The sequence below is a fragment of the Artibeus jamaicensis genome, unplaced genomic scaffold, assembly GCF_021234435.1.
Source record: "Artibeus jamaicensis isolate MK-2021 breed Jamaican fruit bat unplaced genomic scaffold, CSHL_Jam_final contig_65, whole genome shotgun sequence".
Classification (NCBI taxonomy): Eukaryota; Metazoa; Chordata; class Mammalia; order Chiroptera; family Phyllostomidae; genus Artibeus; species Artibeus jamaicensis.
The window spans coordinates 2,411,312-2,428,669 of record NW_026521913.1 but is presented as its reverse complement, the minus strand read 5'-3'; the positions used below and the strand labels follow the sequence as shown (position 1 = coordinate 2,428,669).

The window sequence follows — 17,358 nt, the reverse complement described above, 5'->3', positions numbered from 1 at the left end:
GCTATTGTCATTTTTCATTTGACAATCTAAGGGAAAAGAGGTCAGTGCCTCTAACTAAATAATCAGGTATTGCATGTTTTAAGAATTCTTGCAGCACACCAGTGTGCCTCTTGTGACATACCAGTTGAAATCACTGCTCTAGCATGGTGAAAGTAGTATTGCAAGGAGCATGGCTAACCTGCTGAAATCAACAAGCAACTTGAATAAACTATTTTCACAGAGCATTCATTCAGAAATATTGTGCAAATGACAGTAAATAAATTATTCACTAGAGGAAACTGTTAACTAGGTATGCATGACCTTTGTCTCACATTTAGCTCAGGTTTTCATACCTGAGAGTGATAAAGCCCCAATGACTGAGAAAGCTCTCTATACCCCAATTTCCCTAATGTTGACCAACCTATACTCATGTGTCTGCCCCCAACGTATAAGCCATCTTTTGTGTGGGACAGTATTATTGGTGGTGGAATTTTCATTAATTCTTAAAGCTATCATTTTATAATAGGCGATAGGTGTTCCTTAAATTGACCATTCTTTTGTACAAAAAGGTACATTGGGGTGTATGTGGTTATTAATGGGTAACAAAAGTTATCCTTGTGATGCTGGATCTATCTAATATTTTGACTTGCACTGGTTATAAGAACCTACATAAGTAAAAAAAACTTATACAGAACTTAATGTACACACACATGCATGCCCATGAGTACAAATAAAACTGGGGAAATTAGAATAAATTAGTGGATTATATCAATGTCATTACCCTGGTTATAAGATTACAGGAGAGTTTTGCAAAATGTTATCATTGAAGGAAACAGGGGAAAACCTACAAAGAAGCTATCCCTCTGTATTATTTCTTACAACTACATGTGAATCTACAACTAGATCAAAAATTTCAATTAACAAGGAGAATATAGTGAAAACTCTGCTTTCCTCCTACTCCTGATGATTAGCCCTCCCAGGAGGCCACAACTGTTACCACTTTCATGGGCATGGAAGCTAACAGAGAGCCAGGAGAAAAATGACAGGAAGGGAGGGAGGAAAGATTTGAATAACTTGGATGGGGCTGCAATGTATCAAAATAAATTGTTCATCTTTTTCATACTCATGCCCTGGGGTGGGGATTTTGTCCTTGAGGCAATATCCTGAGTCTAGGAAAGGTCTTGAACCTAGAAGAGTGTTTCTGTTGTACAAATCCCCACCCCACTTGTTTCCTTTCCCACTGGATTCCTATATCTCATCTTTTCCCTCAAGACGGAACACGAGGTGACCCTTATGTGAAAATCTGACCATCCCCTGATAAAGAACTAAAACTAGAGATGTGGAGGACTGCCCAGTGGCATGTCCCAGTCAGCTCACCTTACAAACACAACCAAGAGGCCCTCCTCCTCGAAGTTTCCAAACATCTTTTCAATGGCCTCTCTTAAACACAAGTACACACCAAGAATTACTTGACATTCAAAGAAAGCATTTCATATGAAAATCAAAGCAAAGCAAGTAGACAACAGCAACTTGGAGAAACAGACTCCATACAAAGAAAAGAAAACTTCAAAGACACTATTAATAACTTAGGGATATGAGAGATGATGCTGTATCATTGAAGTAGAACAGGATGCTACTAAAAATAACTTCCACAGGAAAACAGAGCTCTTAGAAATAAAATACATGACAGCAGAAATTAAAAGTTCAGTATTGGAATTAGATGATATGGTTAAGGAAATCTACAAAAATTAGAACAAAACCATAAAGAAACAATAGAAGAGAAGAAATAAGAAAATCAGATCAACCAAGGAAGTCAAATATCCAAATAACAGACAATCTAGAAAGGGAGGAAACCAAACTTAAGATGGAGAGAATCATAAAAGACAAGCTCCCAGATCTGAAGGACATAAGCTTCCCCATCAAAAGAACCAGGTAAGTGTTAAAGAAAATATATGGAAACAGAACGACACCAGTCATAAACATGTGATGAGTGAACATTATGAGCAAAGCAAAGAACACACATGCCCTTAGAGGGAAAAACAGATTTCACTAAAAAAAAAATTAAAAACTGGAGGAGCATCAGACTTCTCAGAGGTGAGGTAACCCTGGAAGCTAGAAGACAGATAGAAGACAGCAGTGCCTAAATGTTGACTGAGCATGGAGGTAGAATGGATATATAGAATGGATATATTTTCAAACCCACAATGTTTCAAACCTTTGTTTTGGTATTTCCACACCCTTGTCTTGGGTGGTAGCTGGAGTGTGTGATCTCCCAAAATGTATAGCACAAATGAAGAAATAAACCAAGAAAGACACATACATGGGTTCCAGGGAACAGGGCTTTCAACACAGGAAAAGCTGGGAGAAAAAAAAGCACAAAGGAAATGGACGAAGGAGAGCTCAGGATGACGACTGGGAAGTAGATTTAAAGAGCAACCTTTCCCAACTAGACCAGGCCAGAAGAATCTAAAAAAGAGAGCTGTGCATGGTACTGGCATAAAAACAGGCACATAGACCAATGGAAAAGAACAGAGAGCCCAGAAATCAACCCAACTCTCCACAGTCAATATTTGACAAAGGGGGCAGTAACATAAAATGGTCTAAAAATAGCCTCTTCAACAAATGGTGTTGGGAAAACTGGACAGCTACGTGCAAAAAAAAATAAATAAAACCTGAGCGCCGATTTACACCATACACCAAAATAAATTCAAGGTGGATAAAAGACTTAAATATATGTCGTGACACCATTAAAATCCTAGAGGAGAACATTGGCAAGAAAATCCCATATATTTCACGCAGCAACATTTTTACTGATATGTCCCCTAGAGCAAGGGACATAAAGGAAGGAATAAACAAATGGGATCTCATCAAAATAAAAAGCTTCTGCATGGCTAAAGAAAACAGTATTAGGACTTCCGCCAAGATGGAGGCATAGGTGGATATGCCGTGCCTTCTCACACAACCAAGTTTAGAGACGACTAAATATTAGCAACAGAAAATATAGCCAGAACACAGAAAATTGAACTTTTCGGGATGCCTGTTAACAACAAATTCTTCAGCCTGACCAGTAAGGGGCGAAACCAGCAGCTGGTAGAGCTGGGTTGCACAGGAAAACTCGGTTGGATGGACTCAGGTGCAGGGTTGGACCTAGTGAGCAACCGAGCAAGCAACGAAGTGAGCGACCGCAAGGGAAACAGCGAGGGAGCAGGGCTGCGGGTTGCCTGTGGTCACGCGTTTGGGCGTGGATAGACAAGCAAGGGAGTGGGCGATTGGACCGGAACCCAGCGGGTCCCCACAGCAAAAGGCAGGGAGGGCGCCGCCATTTCCCTGCTCTGACCCCACCTCCACATACAGCATCATAACCCAGTGACTCTGAGTGGCCCAACCCTGGTGAACCATCTGAGGTGCTGCTCCTCACCCAGCTGTGAGAAACAGCAGAGGGGGTCGCCATTTCCCCGCTCTGACCACACCCCCACATACAGCGTCACAACCCGGTGACCTGGGAGTCCAAGGCACCGCTCCTCACACTTAAAGGATCAGAACAGACCAAAAATGGCTCAGGAAGATCTCAAAGCCCCAGAACCTATAGATCTAAGTGATGAAGAAATAGCAAAACTCTAAGATGCACAGTTTAAAACACTGGTGATCAGGATCCTCACAGAACTGGTTGATTATAGCCACAAATTAGACAAACATATGAAGGCGAAACTAATTGAAATGAATGGAATTGCACAGGGCACCAATAGCAATGAAAAGGAAACTGGGACTCAAATCAATGGAGTGGACCAGAAGAAAGCAAATAATGGCCAAACAGAAAAGAGTCAAGAAGCAAGAATTCAAAGAAATGAGGAGAGTCTTAGGAACCTCCAGGACATCTTTAAACGCTCCAACATCCGAATTATAGGGGTACCAGAAGGGGGAAAGGCACAGCCACCAGTGGAAAACTTATTTGAACAAATAATAAAGGAGAATTTCCCCAATCTGGCAAAGGAAATAGACTTCTAGGAAATTCAGGAAGCTCAGAGAGTCCCAAAGAAGTTGGACCCAAGAAGGAACACACCAAGGCACATCATCATTACATTAGCCAAGATGAAAATGAAGGAGAGAATCCTAGAAGCAGCAAGAGATAAGGGGACAGTCACCTACAAAGGAGTCCCCATCAGACTGTCAGTGGATTTCTCAAAAGAGACCTTACAGGCAAGAAGGGGCTGGAAAGAGGTATTCCAAGTCATGAAATCTAAAGACCTACAACCAAGATTGCTCTATCCAGCAAAACTTTCATTTAGAATGGAAGGACAGATAAGGCGCTTCTCAGATAAGATCAAATTCAAGGAGTTTATCATCACCAAGCCCTTATCATATGAAATGTTAAAGGGACTTATCTAAGAAAAAGAAGTTAAAGAAACATGAACAGTGAAAGGACAGCAAACTCACAATTATTACCAACCACACCTAAAACGAAAGCAAACTAAAAGGACAGCTAGATCAGGAGTGGAAACATAGAAATGAAGATCTCAAGGAGGGTTAGAAACAGGGGAGTGGGAGGAGGAGAAGGGGGGAGAAGGTACAGAAAATAAGTAGCATAGACAGTACATAGAAAATAGATGGGGGCAAGAATAGCATGGGAAATATAGAATCTAAAGGACTTGAGACACATGGTCATAAACTAAAGGGGGGTAATGGTGGGGATGAGGGGGTAGGGTGGAGGGGAATGAAGGGGGGAAATAGAACAACTGTAACAGCATAATCAATAAAAAAATTTTAAAAAAAGAAAACAGTATTAAATCAAAAAGAGAACCAACTGTGTGGGATAACATAATTGCCAATGATGCCTCAGACAAGGGTTTAATCTCCAAAATATACAAAGAACTTACATGACCCCACTCTAAGAAGACATCCAACCCAATTAAAAAATGGTCAAAGGACTTGAACAGACACTTCTCCAAGGAGGACATACAGAGGATCCAGAGACACATGAAAAGATGCTCAATATTGCTAGGCATCAGAGAGATGCAGATTAAAACCACAATGAGATACCACCTTACACCAGTCAGAATGGCTATCATAAACAAAGCAACAAACAAGAAATGTTGGAGAGGTTGTGGGGAAAAGGGGTCCCTAGTTCACTGTTGGTGGGAATGCAGACTGGTACAACCATTATGGCAAACAGTATGGAACTTTCTCAGAAAACTAAAAATGAACCTGCCTTATGACCCAGCAATTCCATTGCTGGGACTATATCCTAAGAACCCTAAAACACCAATCCAAAAGAACCTATGCACCCCAATGTTCATAGCAGCACAATTTACAATAGCAAAGAGTTGGAAGCAACCTAGGTGCCCATCAGTAAATGAATGGATCCAAAAATTGTGGTACATATACACAATGGAATTCTATGCAGCAGAAAGAAAGGAGCTCCTACCCTATGCAACAGCTTGGATGGAACTGGAAAGCATTATGCTGAGTGAAATAAGCCAGGTATTGAAAGACAAATACCATATGATCTCACTTTAACAGGAAGTTAAACAACAAAACAAACAAGCAAGGAAAATAAAAACAAAGACACTGAAATAGAGAACAAGGGGACAGCGACCTGAATGGAGAGGGGAGGGAATTTCAGGGGGAAAAGGGAAAGGATTTACAGGAACTAGTATAAAGAACACATGGATAACAACTAAGAGGGGTGGAAATGGGAGGGAGGTGGAGGGCACGGTGGGGGATGGGCTGGGATGGGAGTAAAAGACAGAATACTGTAGTTGAAAAATAATTAAATTAAAAAAGGAAAAAATAGAGCTGTGCAAAATATCTAAGGCCATTGTATATGTGAGGAGGAGATGAAGGCAACCAGAGGAAAGTTTGTGCTTCAATTTATGGTAGTCTTAGAAAACTAAGCAAACCAATCTTACCTCATATTCAGGACAGAAAATTAAGCCCAGCTCATCTATGAAGATTACTGATGTGGTATGATAAGGTCAACACTAAGCATTGATATAACCCATTGGTGTCCAGTGTTGGCTGCATGTTGGAGCCATCTGCCTGCCTCACTTGTATAAAATTTCAATGCCCAGGCTACATCCCTGATCATGCCATCAGAACCTCTGGAGGGCATGACCCAGACATTAGTAAGGTTTAAAGTTAACCTGGAATACTCATAATGTACAGGAAGATTGAGACCCACCAGCTAACCAAAGATATGATTTTCACCCTCATGTGTACTGTTCACAGATTATTTGTAGCTGAAAGTGTTTATAATCAGCTTTCAACAGCTCGCTATATTCCTCCTAGATGTCCCACCAGTAATCCAAGTCAAAATTCCAAAAATGAGTATTTCACATTCTGGCTTAAAACTGGCTCAATTGACTTCTTGGTGTGAACTTGTGGCATCACGTTTCTCCTGATCACCTATGCCCCAGCTCACCTACTCTGTTTTTGCATCCAAATCCTACTCAAGAAAACTGCTTGTTATTTCCTGACCTGCACACACTCCAATTCCACAGCCCACTCCCTCACTACAGTGAAAATGACTCCTGCTTAAGACCAAACAATGCAGAAGCACAAAGGGAAAAAGGAGGAGAAAAACACAAAGTTGCGAATGTGAAATTCCCCCAAACTAGGTCACAGACAACTTACTTTATTTGTTCACCCTCTCCTAGAAATAAAGTTATTGACAATCAAGAAATAATGGCAAGGTTTTATGATTTAACTAGGCACCTTATATTGATTTGGACAGTCTCAAATATCTACATTTTGCTATTCTAATCCTCTGCCCTTTCTATACATCAGTCTCATTCAAAGGCCAAGGGTTCATTTTGGGTTTTATGCCTAAAACCTGATCATCTTGTTGTAATCTCTCATGGTGTCTGAGTACCACCTTCCAGGGTCTGTCTGCAGTATATGAGAGAAGCTGTCTCTCCTGCATCTTTGTCAGCACTGGATATTTTTATGTTTTCACTTTTGCCAATCTGATATTGCAAAATGGTATTTCATCATGCAAATGTAGATTTCCTTTACTACTATTAATGCTAAGAAATTTTTACTTGTGTCTATTGGCCATTTGTAACTGCTTTTGTTGTGAGTCTCCTGCCTGTATCTTTTGCCCATTTTTCTATGAGTTTGCCTTTTTTGTCCCCATTCTTTACCAACCTAATTTTTTACTTTCTAGGTTCCAGCTTGACCTGACCACCTACACCTCTTCCATACCATGCTGTATTTCTCATTTGTATCTTGCAGAGTGTTTGAAAAATAGTTGTTCAGTGCCTTTCTTCCACTAAAGCCTAAGTGCCATGAGGACCATATGCTGGGTATCTGTCTCTGATCCCCCGGTGCCACCTCAGCCACTAGCAAAAGCCACAGGTGTTTACTGAATGAATGAACAAAGTTCCCTGCTTCTTATATCAATGAGGTTCAGGCAGAAATCCACTTAAGGTGTGCCCCTAATAAGAGTTTCATAAAGGAAACATTTGAAGAGGTGGGGGCAGGGCTGGGAAAAGCAATGATGGATGGTGAAGCCCCCAGGACTCGCAGTTATGAGGAAAATCACCACTCCCAACCAAAAAAGCACGAGGATGGCGGGTGAACCCTATGAGAGACCTCAAGCTACAGGGGAGAGTCTGTGAGGTCCCACCCGGATTTGAGAAGTTATGGCTTAGTGATTAAAACTGCCTGGATGGTGCCCACCACCACTATATTCAGAAAACCTACTTCCACTTGAATCCTTAATGCTTCAAATTCTAAATCCTACAGAGAATAACACCACATTTCAAACCACTGCAAACAATAAAAATCACTGCCAAACAAGTTCTACAGGAATTGAAGGCAGGAAAAGGCCAGAAAAACTAGAATCACCTTTCCAGTGGAATCACCCATTTGCTACGTGACTTTGAGGATGTTTTCTTAACTCCCCATACCTCAGTTTCCCCATTATAGAACTCTGTATACCATTATTTACCCCCGCCAAAAAATTATTTTGCTCAAGGAAAAAAATCTCCTTAAAGAAAAATATAGTTGCCAAAATCCAGTCCCATCAGCCAACTTCCACCAGGCCTTGGAATTCTCAGCAAATGGTTGGTTTTGCAATTCTTTCAGCTCTGCCAACCCTTCAGGGTAAAAAAAAATCTTCCCACAGGATTGGAGGCTTTCAAAAAGTGGAGGAAATCTTTGAGAAAAATCTGGGTTGATGAGCAGCTAAGAAAAGCCAGGAGGAAGGAGACAAACACACACACATACACACACACACACACACACACACACACACACACACACACACATGCAGAAAATAGAAAAGGTTGAAAAGCAATGTTTCTAAAATATTGCTTCTATGAAAGCAACCTTCTGTTATTCCTTTACTCTCCTGTTGACTGAAAAAGGCAGCGTGATTTCCATTTTCTTTTCACGTCCCCCTAAACCCAGGCTAGGGAATATAATAGCATGCAGCTCTAATGATGGCGGGCTTGGATTCAAATCTTGCCACTTAATGAAGTGACACTGGGCAAGACACTCACCTTTCTGCAACTCAGTGTTAGCCCAAGAAAATGAGTAACAACACTGAACTTGCTGGATTAGGGACAGAATTATAAATCATGAAAATAAACACAGTACATCCCAGCCAATGGGCTCCAAATACACAGTAGTTAGTTTTATCACAGGTCTGTAGTTTGAAAATCAAAAGAACTTCTTTACTTAACAAATGGCTTCTGAGCAGCTACTATTGGCTGGGTGACAGAGGTGACAAAGATGAGAAAAGTTTAGAGGATCCCTGACATCCTGAGTTTAGAATCTAGTGAAGAAGAAATGTAACACAAATCACAACCAAAGAAATACATAATTGCCAACTGTGATAAAGGTATGAAGGAAAATAGAGTCTGCTCAGAGAGCCAAATGGGGTCCTAGTCTATTCAGGAATATCTTGGGCCAAGAAGTCGAGGACGAAGGATTTACTAGGTGCAGTGGTGGCAGTCGGACCAGTCTGTGGTAGAGGTCTGAGGACAGAAGTGTCACTTGAGAAGCAGAAGAAAGGTCAGAGTGTTGTTGTATCATGGAAAGGAGAAATAAAGCTGGAGAATCTGCAATACCTCCCTGTAAGCCACAGGAGGCACTGAAAGGCTGTGGTTATGGTCTGCTGAGAAGGGGACACAACAAAGCTGAAGATGGGCTCCCAGATCTGCAACTGACATTTGCTATATAACTCCATGCAGCCCCCTTTTCACCTCTGGACCCCATCCTAGTTAGATGAGTAGCAATTTTTTATGATTACAAAGTATTCCAAAAATTACAGACACACATACATTCCAAGAGAAAGGGGCAGAAGTATATTTATTATTCACCACTTACTACCTTGGGAAATATCTACAATTACTCCTAATTTATTATCCCTCTGAATGCCTGATTTTCCAAAGACAGTCCTACCAGTATCTCCCACTGCATATGTTCTCCTTGCAATGTACCTTGACATGCTTCCACTGAGTAAATGATGGCATCAATTTCCTTGAACTTGGGCTGACACTCACTACCTTGGCCAACAGGAAAGTGATACCATGTGACTTCTGAGGCTAAGACAAAAATGCCATCCACTTCTACCTTATTCTTATGGAACACAGCTGCCATGCTCAGAGGAAGTTCAAACCAAGGCACACAGACAGGGCACATGTAGGTGTTCTGGTTGACATCCCAGCTGAGGGACCAGCCAACAGCTGGCATGGACCCTAGACATGGGAGTGACGTTGTCACCAGATGACTGCAGATCTAGCTGTCAAATCACCTAGCCTTTCAATCTTTTTAGCTGAGGCTCCAGGCATAATGCATCAGAGAAAAGCCACCCCCCACCATGTTCTCTCTAAATTCCTGAGGCAAAGTATCCATGAGGAAAAAAAATAAAATAAGTATTTCATACCACTACATTTAGGGTAGTTTCTTATGCAACATTAGTAACTGGAACAGAAGTATCTGAAAGTATGTGTGTGTAAAAGTACATTATATACACACATATATATTTTATTCACCATTCACCTCTGCGGAACCTTCTTCAGGAAATGGTTACTACTGAGTTAGAATTCCTGGGCTTTATCCACACCACTTCTGGAAAAAGATGACCAGGTTCCTTACTTCAAACAATAACTAATCACTTTTAAAACAGTCGAAACATACAGAAGTAATCCATCCTGACTGAAGAAAGAAAGAAAGAAAGAAAGAAAGAAAGAAAGAAAGAAAGAAAGAAAGAAAGAAAGAAAGAGAAAAGAAAACATTTGTTAGCAAACCTGACAAGTTACTTCAATTGGCTTTGAAAATAGATCAAAAATGAGATCTTCATTGACAACAACTAAATAGGACACTCTGGGACCTTTCTCCACTGCTGAAGTCTCAAACATCTGCAAAGAGTGTTTGTGGATTAACTAAGACAATGCCTGTAAAATGTACTTAGTACAATGACTGCCTTTTAAGAGACTACCAAATTCCAGTTACTAGTATTCCTTCTTTGTTGCGAGAATTAACATTTTTCTGGATTCCAATGCTAACCCTTTCAACCTATGTTTTACAATGCTCCTGTTCCATCTCAGCAGAAAAGAATCTATACTGAGTTTGGTTAAAAGTCAAGAAAGGGATCTCAGATTACATATGATTAGAAATATTATACAACATTATGTAACATAACCACCACACACTTCTATTTTGGTTTAGTAAAAGAACTGTCCTTTTTATTTTTAAAAAAGTTAATATATGTTAGAAAAAAGATTCTGAGAAGTTACACTTAATCACTACATGGCTTTCAAGGTGAATAAACAAAGATATTAGCTTTGATCTTTATAAAGGTACTCTCTATGTAATTATATAAATATTACAAAGCTGCACCCAGATGGTGGTATGAATACCAAGGAACAGAGGTGAGATTGAAGAGCCAGGTCAACTCTGGCTGGTTTCCTCCTCTATTCATCAATTGCTGTGTTACCTTAAGCAAGTTGCTTAGCCTCTCTAAGTCCCAGAATTTTTAAAACAAGGCTAAATTTCAAACATTTTATCCATATTGAAAGGACCCTTAAGTAGAATACGCCAAGTTTCTAGAGTAATGGTCATAATTCAAATACTTAAATATGCTGAATGGCCACCTCTGAAGCAAGATAATCAGCGGTAGATTCAAACACATTAATTAATATCTTTAAAGACCTGTACTTTGCTGTCAAACATTGCTGTTCATTATTTAATAAAATTATCACCATATAATAGAAGAAAAAGTGATTCACCATAGAATGATTAGTATACCATTTGGGGGAAATAAATGGAGGTTGGATGGCATCCCCTTAACACTGTTGGCTTTTCACTGTAAGCTTCAGGTGCTGGGGTGAGGATCTTCTTAAGCCCAACATTTATGAGAGGGAGTGGAGGGAGGGAAAGAGAATATGAATGGTAAGAAGAAAGAGAGGTGAAGAGAAGGAATGGGGGAAAGGGCTGTGCTTTAGAACTACATCTGAGTCATTGGCCCCTGGACAGAAATGTCACTGCTAAGGAAACCATTCCAAAATGTCATTCTATTCACCAGGTCTCCAGTTTGCAGAGTGTCTTGGTACTCACCCCTCCAGAACATTCTAGCTTTCTCGGGGCCCAGGCAGTCCCATGCCACTGATGGACTTAATTGTATGGGTCACTTGCTCCATCCAGAAAGATGTCTTTTCTACCCTGGAAAGTGGTGGGAACTACATGACTCACAGAGCCCCAACATGCAAGAAACATGGCCAACATGTATTTGACTTGGAATGGCCCTTTCCAAAGGTGGCATGAAATACAGACTGGCTTTCAACTCACAGATTGAAAGGGGGTTCATGAAAACTCTGTTGGTGGGAGCTGGCAGGTCTGACTCTACCTTTGGAGAGAGGTCCACTTCCCTCACCCAGCACAATCCTCCTCCTCACTTCAGTTCCCATCAGACAATCCCAGTTCAAGTCAGACAATCTGGGATTCAGGGGCAATGGTAAGAGCCATGGAGTCTTAACAGTTTCACTGAAGACCAGAACAGATTCTCATATTACCATATATGATGAACTCTGTCAACAGGTCTGCTAAGATCTGAACCAAGACATACCATCTGCTTTCCCCACAAAGCATGAGACCAACCAATTTGGGGAAGATCCCTTAACTGATGAACTTTTAAAAATATTTACAGTCACTATCAAAATATCTTTATGTTGTACTTTATAACACCTTGTATTAAAACTATGTCTATCTTAATACCAAAGCACATATTTGTAACTGCTTGTTCTCACAATTATTTATATGACTATTTTCCCAGGAACCATGCCACTTGAACAGCTAGGATATAAAACCATTTTACAACAGTTATTCTTCCAAGTCTTTCCTCTGTTTTAGACAGCTGCACCTCAGGGTCCAAATTGTTTTTTGGTGGACAACTATTCTGAGTACATTTCTCCACAAGATCTATTTCAGCTCACAGAAGACCAAGGACAAAGACACAACAAAAGTTTGTGTGAGAGGGTGGACCCACTGCAGGGCACTATGAAAGCAGAATGTAGAGTGAAGAGCAGTTCAGTTCAAACCATTTCTTTCAGAACTGCAAGTCCACAAAAAAGATCAGTCCTCTCAGTGACTGGTTAGTTTAAGAGAAGGAGTCCATTCCTAAATCCTAGCCAGGTGGCCAGCACTTTTTTCCTGTCGAAGTTTCCAGCATCTGTTCTGAAACGGTGGGTATGGAGCTTTCTACCTGGTCCATCCTGCCTGTTCCATATGGAAAACAGTTGGGAACTATCTGTTCAGCCTCCTTCATGCCTTCAACCCAAAGAGTATACAGGTGGTTACCTGCACAGGTATGGAATCTTACCAGGTCAACTTTATTGGGGGACTTGCTTGGAGTAACGGTCCCCACCGCCCCCAACATTAGTCCATCCAAAAGACACAGGTAAGGGTTCCTGGGGGCCAGCCTGGCACCCCAGGGTGCTAGCTACTTCTCTGTGAGTAGTCCCCGCCTTCGGGGACCCTCTGGCAGAGCCTCTCTTAGGGGTAGTGGGAGTCTTCGTGCCCAGCACCCTCTCCTGCCTAGCCTGCTCGCTCCGAGCCTAGCCCAGGGACCCCCAGCTGCCAGAGCCCCAGAGTCCACTGAGGGTAAGCAGTGAGCACTCACCATTAGGTTCTTGCATGCTCGACAGCGACCAGAGCAGCAGCGTCACCAAGGCCAGGAAGCAGAGCTGGCTTAGTAGAAGGTCTCTCCGGCGACTTCTACGACGCTCTCGGTCCTCCTCTTCGGGCGACAGCATCCTTGGGAGGCAAGGCAGCGTCCCCAGAGGGCGGCGGCCGCTCGGGTCTCCGGCAACAGCGGCGGGGATACAGGCGGGAGGCAGCCCTGAGCTCTGCAGCCGCGCGTCCTCCCTGCGCTCCTGCCCTGCCGCTGCTCCAGCCTCCTTTTCCTCTTCCTCGCCGCTGCCGGTCTTCTTCTGGTCCTCGTCCTCCTCTTCGCTATCGCTCAGTCCCTCCTCTCCCTCCTCCACCTCCTCCTCCTCCTCCTCGCCTGGGGCCCACGCCACCGCCTCCCGGCACTCCGGGTCCCTCTCCTCCTCGCGCGCCATGGCTCCCACGCTCGGCGTCTGCGTTCGGGCGCGGGCGGCGGTGCGACGGGGGTGGTGGGGTGGCAGGGGTGGCGGGGAGGCGAGGGCTGCCGAGTCGGAGAAGGAGGATCAGGGACAGACCGGCGGGAGAAGGCCCTGAGGCTGGCCAGCTCCGCCGGCTAGCGAGGCCACTCGAGCTGGCTCCGGCCTCCCGGGCTGCAGGAGCGCTTCTCGGGGCTGCCCGCCTACTCCATGGTTCGTGCGGGGAGCCGAGGCCGAGCGGGACCGGAGGGCGCAGGGAGCACCAAAGGAGGCGGGAGCACTGAGGCGCAACTCTCTGCACCCTGCAACGCGCAGAGGCTCGGGCGCGGGCGGGGGGCAGTGCGGGGACGTAGCTCGGCACTGGCCAGCACCAAGCAGAGGGGCCGCGTGGGGAGGAGACTGAGCTGACAGGGAAGCCCCGTGCTCAAGCCTTCAATCCTGTCGTGTCAGGGGAAAGGGGGTGGCGAAGGAGCTCCCCTCTCACAAAACGCAAGCTGTGGAAAGACGGGTGGTGACCAGGAACATGTATTCACCGGAAACTTTCGAAGAAATCCAGGGTTTCTTCAGCCTCCTACCCACCCTCTACCCAGAAAGGGGACACCCAGCCATCTGCCTCACCTCCTCCTGTAGGCCTCCTGGGTTTCCCTCCGCCCCCTTGTGGGGATCCCCCTGCGCGCCAATCTCTGGACCTGGATCAGGACTTCCCAGGGGCTCTGGGCCTACTAGGGGTTTTCTGGCTCCCCCCTCTGGCCTTGGCGCGCACTTCACTCCTTAATCGTGCCAGACAAGTCAAATGCTGTGGCTGAAGGAAGTGGGCAGCTGGCACTGTCCCTGGGTGAAGTTGCCTGAGGTTTTTTGCCAACCTTGGGAGGAGGCTCCTGGGCGTCAGGGATCATCAGCTGGCTCGTACCTCTGAGGTCGGAGCCTTAGTACCCCCATTCCCTTGCCTCCAATGTGCTGACTGTCTTAGAGTCTGGCTTCGTCCACAGCCCTACGGAAACTGCATTTAGACGAGATGCCTAGTGGTGTCAGGCATACCGACCCTCCCTCCTCAGGCTTCCTGGCTTCCTCCTGATGTCTCTCTAGGGCTGCTGGCTAGGATGGCTGATGAATACAGCCCTGAGGAGGAGATGCATTTGTGGTGAGACTGAAAACAAAAGGTCTTGTTCATAAAAGGATCACTTGGAAACCAGGTGTCTGAGTGACTGTTTCCATGGCATTTGATCATATCAGGAAATCTAGCTGCAGATGTCTAGGGAGGTGAGGAGGAAGGAGGGGGCCTCTGTATAGGTTTCTCTACTCTTTGGTCTGGGAGGACCACAGTGTCCAAGTGCGTCCCAACCTTTGAATGACCTCCAAGCCGACAGCCTCCCAGCTAACCAACAGCATCACAAGATAGGTGGCTTGCTTTCCACAGAGGTACCATTTCACCCAACAAGACTGGAAGACTTTTGCTTCCTGGTCGTATCATTTATTTACTCCTGTTCTCAGCTTGGCATCTTACCAGACACACAGAGCCCCTTCTCTATCTACAATGCCCTTCCCTACAATGTGGTTATCCCTTTGCTTAGATTAACAGGTGCAGAGGAGGATTTTTAAATATTTAAATTCATCCAAGCTAGAATGTGTGTGGGAAATTCTCCCATCACATTATCCTTATTGTCTGGAGACATGTAAATAAAAGTTTAGGAGTTCAAAATACTCTTTCATTCAACTAACCAGGAAAGACACTCAAATCAATTAGTGTACACAGGGAAAATAAAAGTGAGAGAGAGAATCTGGAACTAATTTGGTTAGAGAATGAACCCTACTAGCTCAGGGGAAAATTGCCAGAGGCAAAGGAGTTTTGTTAGGAAGGAAGCAAAAGGGGAAGGTGAAGGGAAAGGAAGCAAGAATTGGAAATTCTCTCAGCACCTGCAGTGAACAACAACAACAACAAAAAATAGCAAGAGGGGAGAGAAGGAAGAGGAGAGAGAGAAAGAAGTTGCTTCTTGGCACATGGTGCATATTTTTAGTTAATATTCATTTTGACCGATTTCAAAGTGAAGGAGTGTGTTGAAGTATAATAGAGACAAAGACTCCAGAGGAGCCAATCACTGCCCAAGGAAGAAAACTGGGGGATTTTTGTCTGTAGTCTGACAGCAGCATGGCCTGGTGGGTTCCTGGCGCCATACTGCAATTGTTCCCCTGGGAGCCAGTGGTTTAGGAAAGGGCCTTCTCTGACCAAAAATTCCTCTTCTCCCCTCCTTCCAACATGTACTTTGGTTGGAAGCAGGCTCTCAAATCCTCTGTTAGCACTGGACGAAGGAGACAGACCCCAGGTCTGTCCTTTTCCAAGGAAAACACTTACTTGTGTCCTCTCTCTCCAAGGAAGCTTCCCCAGGAAACTGTTTTGTTAGAAACAGGACCTGCAGTAACTAATGTGCTATAGCTTCCACTGTTAAGATCATCATCAACACTAAGATAGCTTTTGCCTTTTACTTTTTTATCTGTTTGATCTCACATTCTGTGCAGGGAGTTAGAGAGAAAATTCCAGACCCTAATACATTAATCTGAGAATTAACTTGCTTAGAAAGAGAGATACCATCCCAAGATGTGCTCAGACCTCACCCTCCCAGAAATAAGACTGCCAGATTTACATAGCACCTCCTCACCCTCACCTGGGTGCTGGGTGTTACCACTCATGCCCCCTGTTTTTACCTCCCATAAACATTCCAGTTTGTTTCATGCAAAGACTTTGGGCCTGACGTGCAGTCATAGAAGTGGTTCATCTTTCTCATAGCTCTGCCTTTATAACAAAGAATAATAAACCTTCCATGACCACAGTCTATGATGCTCAGCTCAGACCAGCTCCTAACTAGCTGAGTGGGGCTTTATCTGTGCCTGGACAACCAGTATCTTGTGGGTCCAACTGCTTAATTTCCAGGTCTCCTGCCCTTTCTCACCCACAGCATCCAGACCTGACAGAATGGTTTCCATGGCAAATCTAGGTTGTGTATCAAAAACATCAAACAATATCAATTGAGTCAAATAAACCACTGATTGAGAACAGAGGGAGGGAGGAGAAGAAAAATCAGAGAAGCCACTTACTTGATGAGGTGTCAAGTCAGCCTCCTGACCATGGCTGTTCCATAACATAGGGAAACATAGTCCAACCAAAGACAGAAAAGATCACTAGGTGCTCATAAATAACCTTTAAATACAATAAGGCCAACTGTTGGTGGATGGGGGAATAAAAGGGAGGAACTCTTCCTGGACTGTTCCTGGAACAGTCCACAATGTAGCACCACTTTGGGCATGCTTGAAGATTTTGGCATTCAGGGCTCACCTCACTGGTCACTGCCTAGCCTTGGAAACAAATTCACCAGGTGCTCTTCACCCCCAGATGTGTTACCTTATGCACGGTTACCCAGATCTAAACAAGACCCCAGTTTCACCCAAGAAGGCCTAACAACTTATTCCCCTACCCATTCTTGTTCACTGCTTTTATCAAAAAGCCAGTAAAACTGCTCCTTTAGCCTCTTCCTGAGCTGTTGGTATTTCAAAGAACACAAAAAGATCAGTCCTATGAGTGTGTTGATCCCACACTCCACATCATGAGGCATTTGAGAGCACTGTGTTGGCAACGTAGGGTTTGTATTAGTTTAAGTGTTCAGTTTACAGCTGGAATTAAACTGCTTACTTTATAGTAGTTTCCATTTTTTCCCCAACTGTCTGCATTTGTTTGGTCATTTTAATTCACTACATGGATATGACTATAGATTTCTTTTTCCTAGTGAATCATTGTCAAAGG

The 17,358-nt window shown here is 43.7% G+C and overlaps 1 protein-coding gene across 1 annotated transcript in view; it reads right to left on the bottom strand.

Annotated features, from left to right (window-relative positions):
* Positions 1-14,171, bottom strand: part of SLC24A3 (solute carrier family 24 member 3) — a 606,708-nt gene extending 592,537 nt beyond the window's left edge. Inside the window, exon 1 of the mRNA XM_053670958.1 lies at positions 13,103-14,171. Coding sequence (XP_053526933.1) covers positions 13,103-13,544 — 442 coding nt within the window. The 5' untranslated portion in view covers positions 13,545-14,171. The remainder of the gene's footprint in view (positions 1-13,102) is intronic.
* Between the last annotated feature and the right edge of the window lie 3,187 nt (positions 14,172-17,358).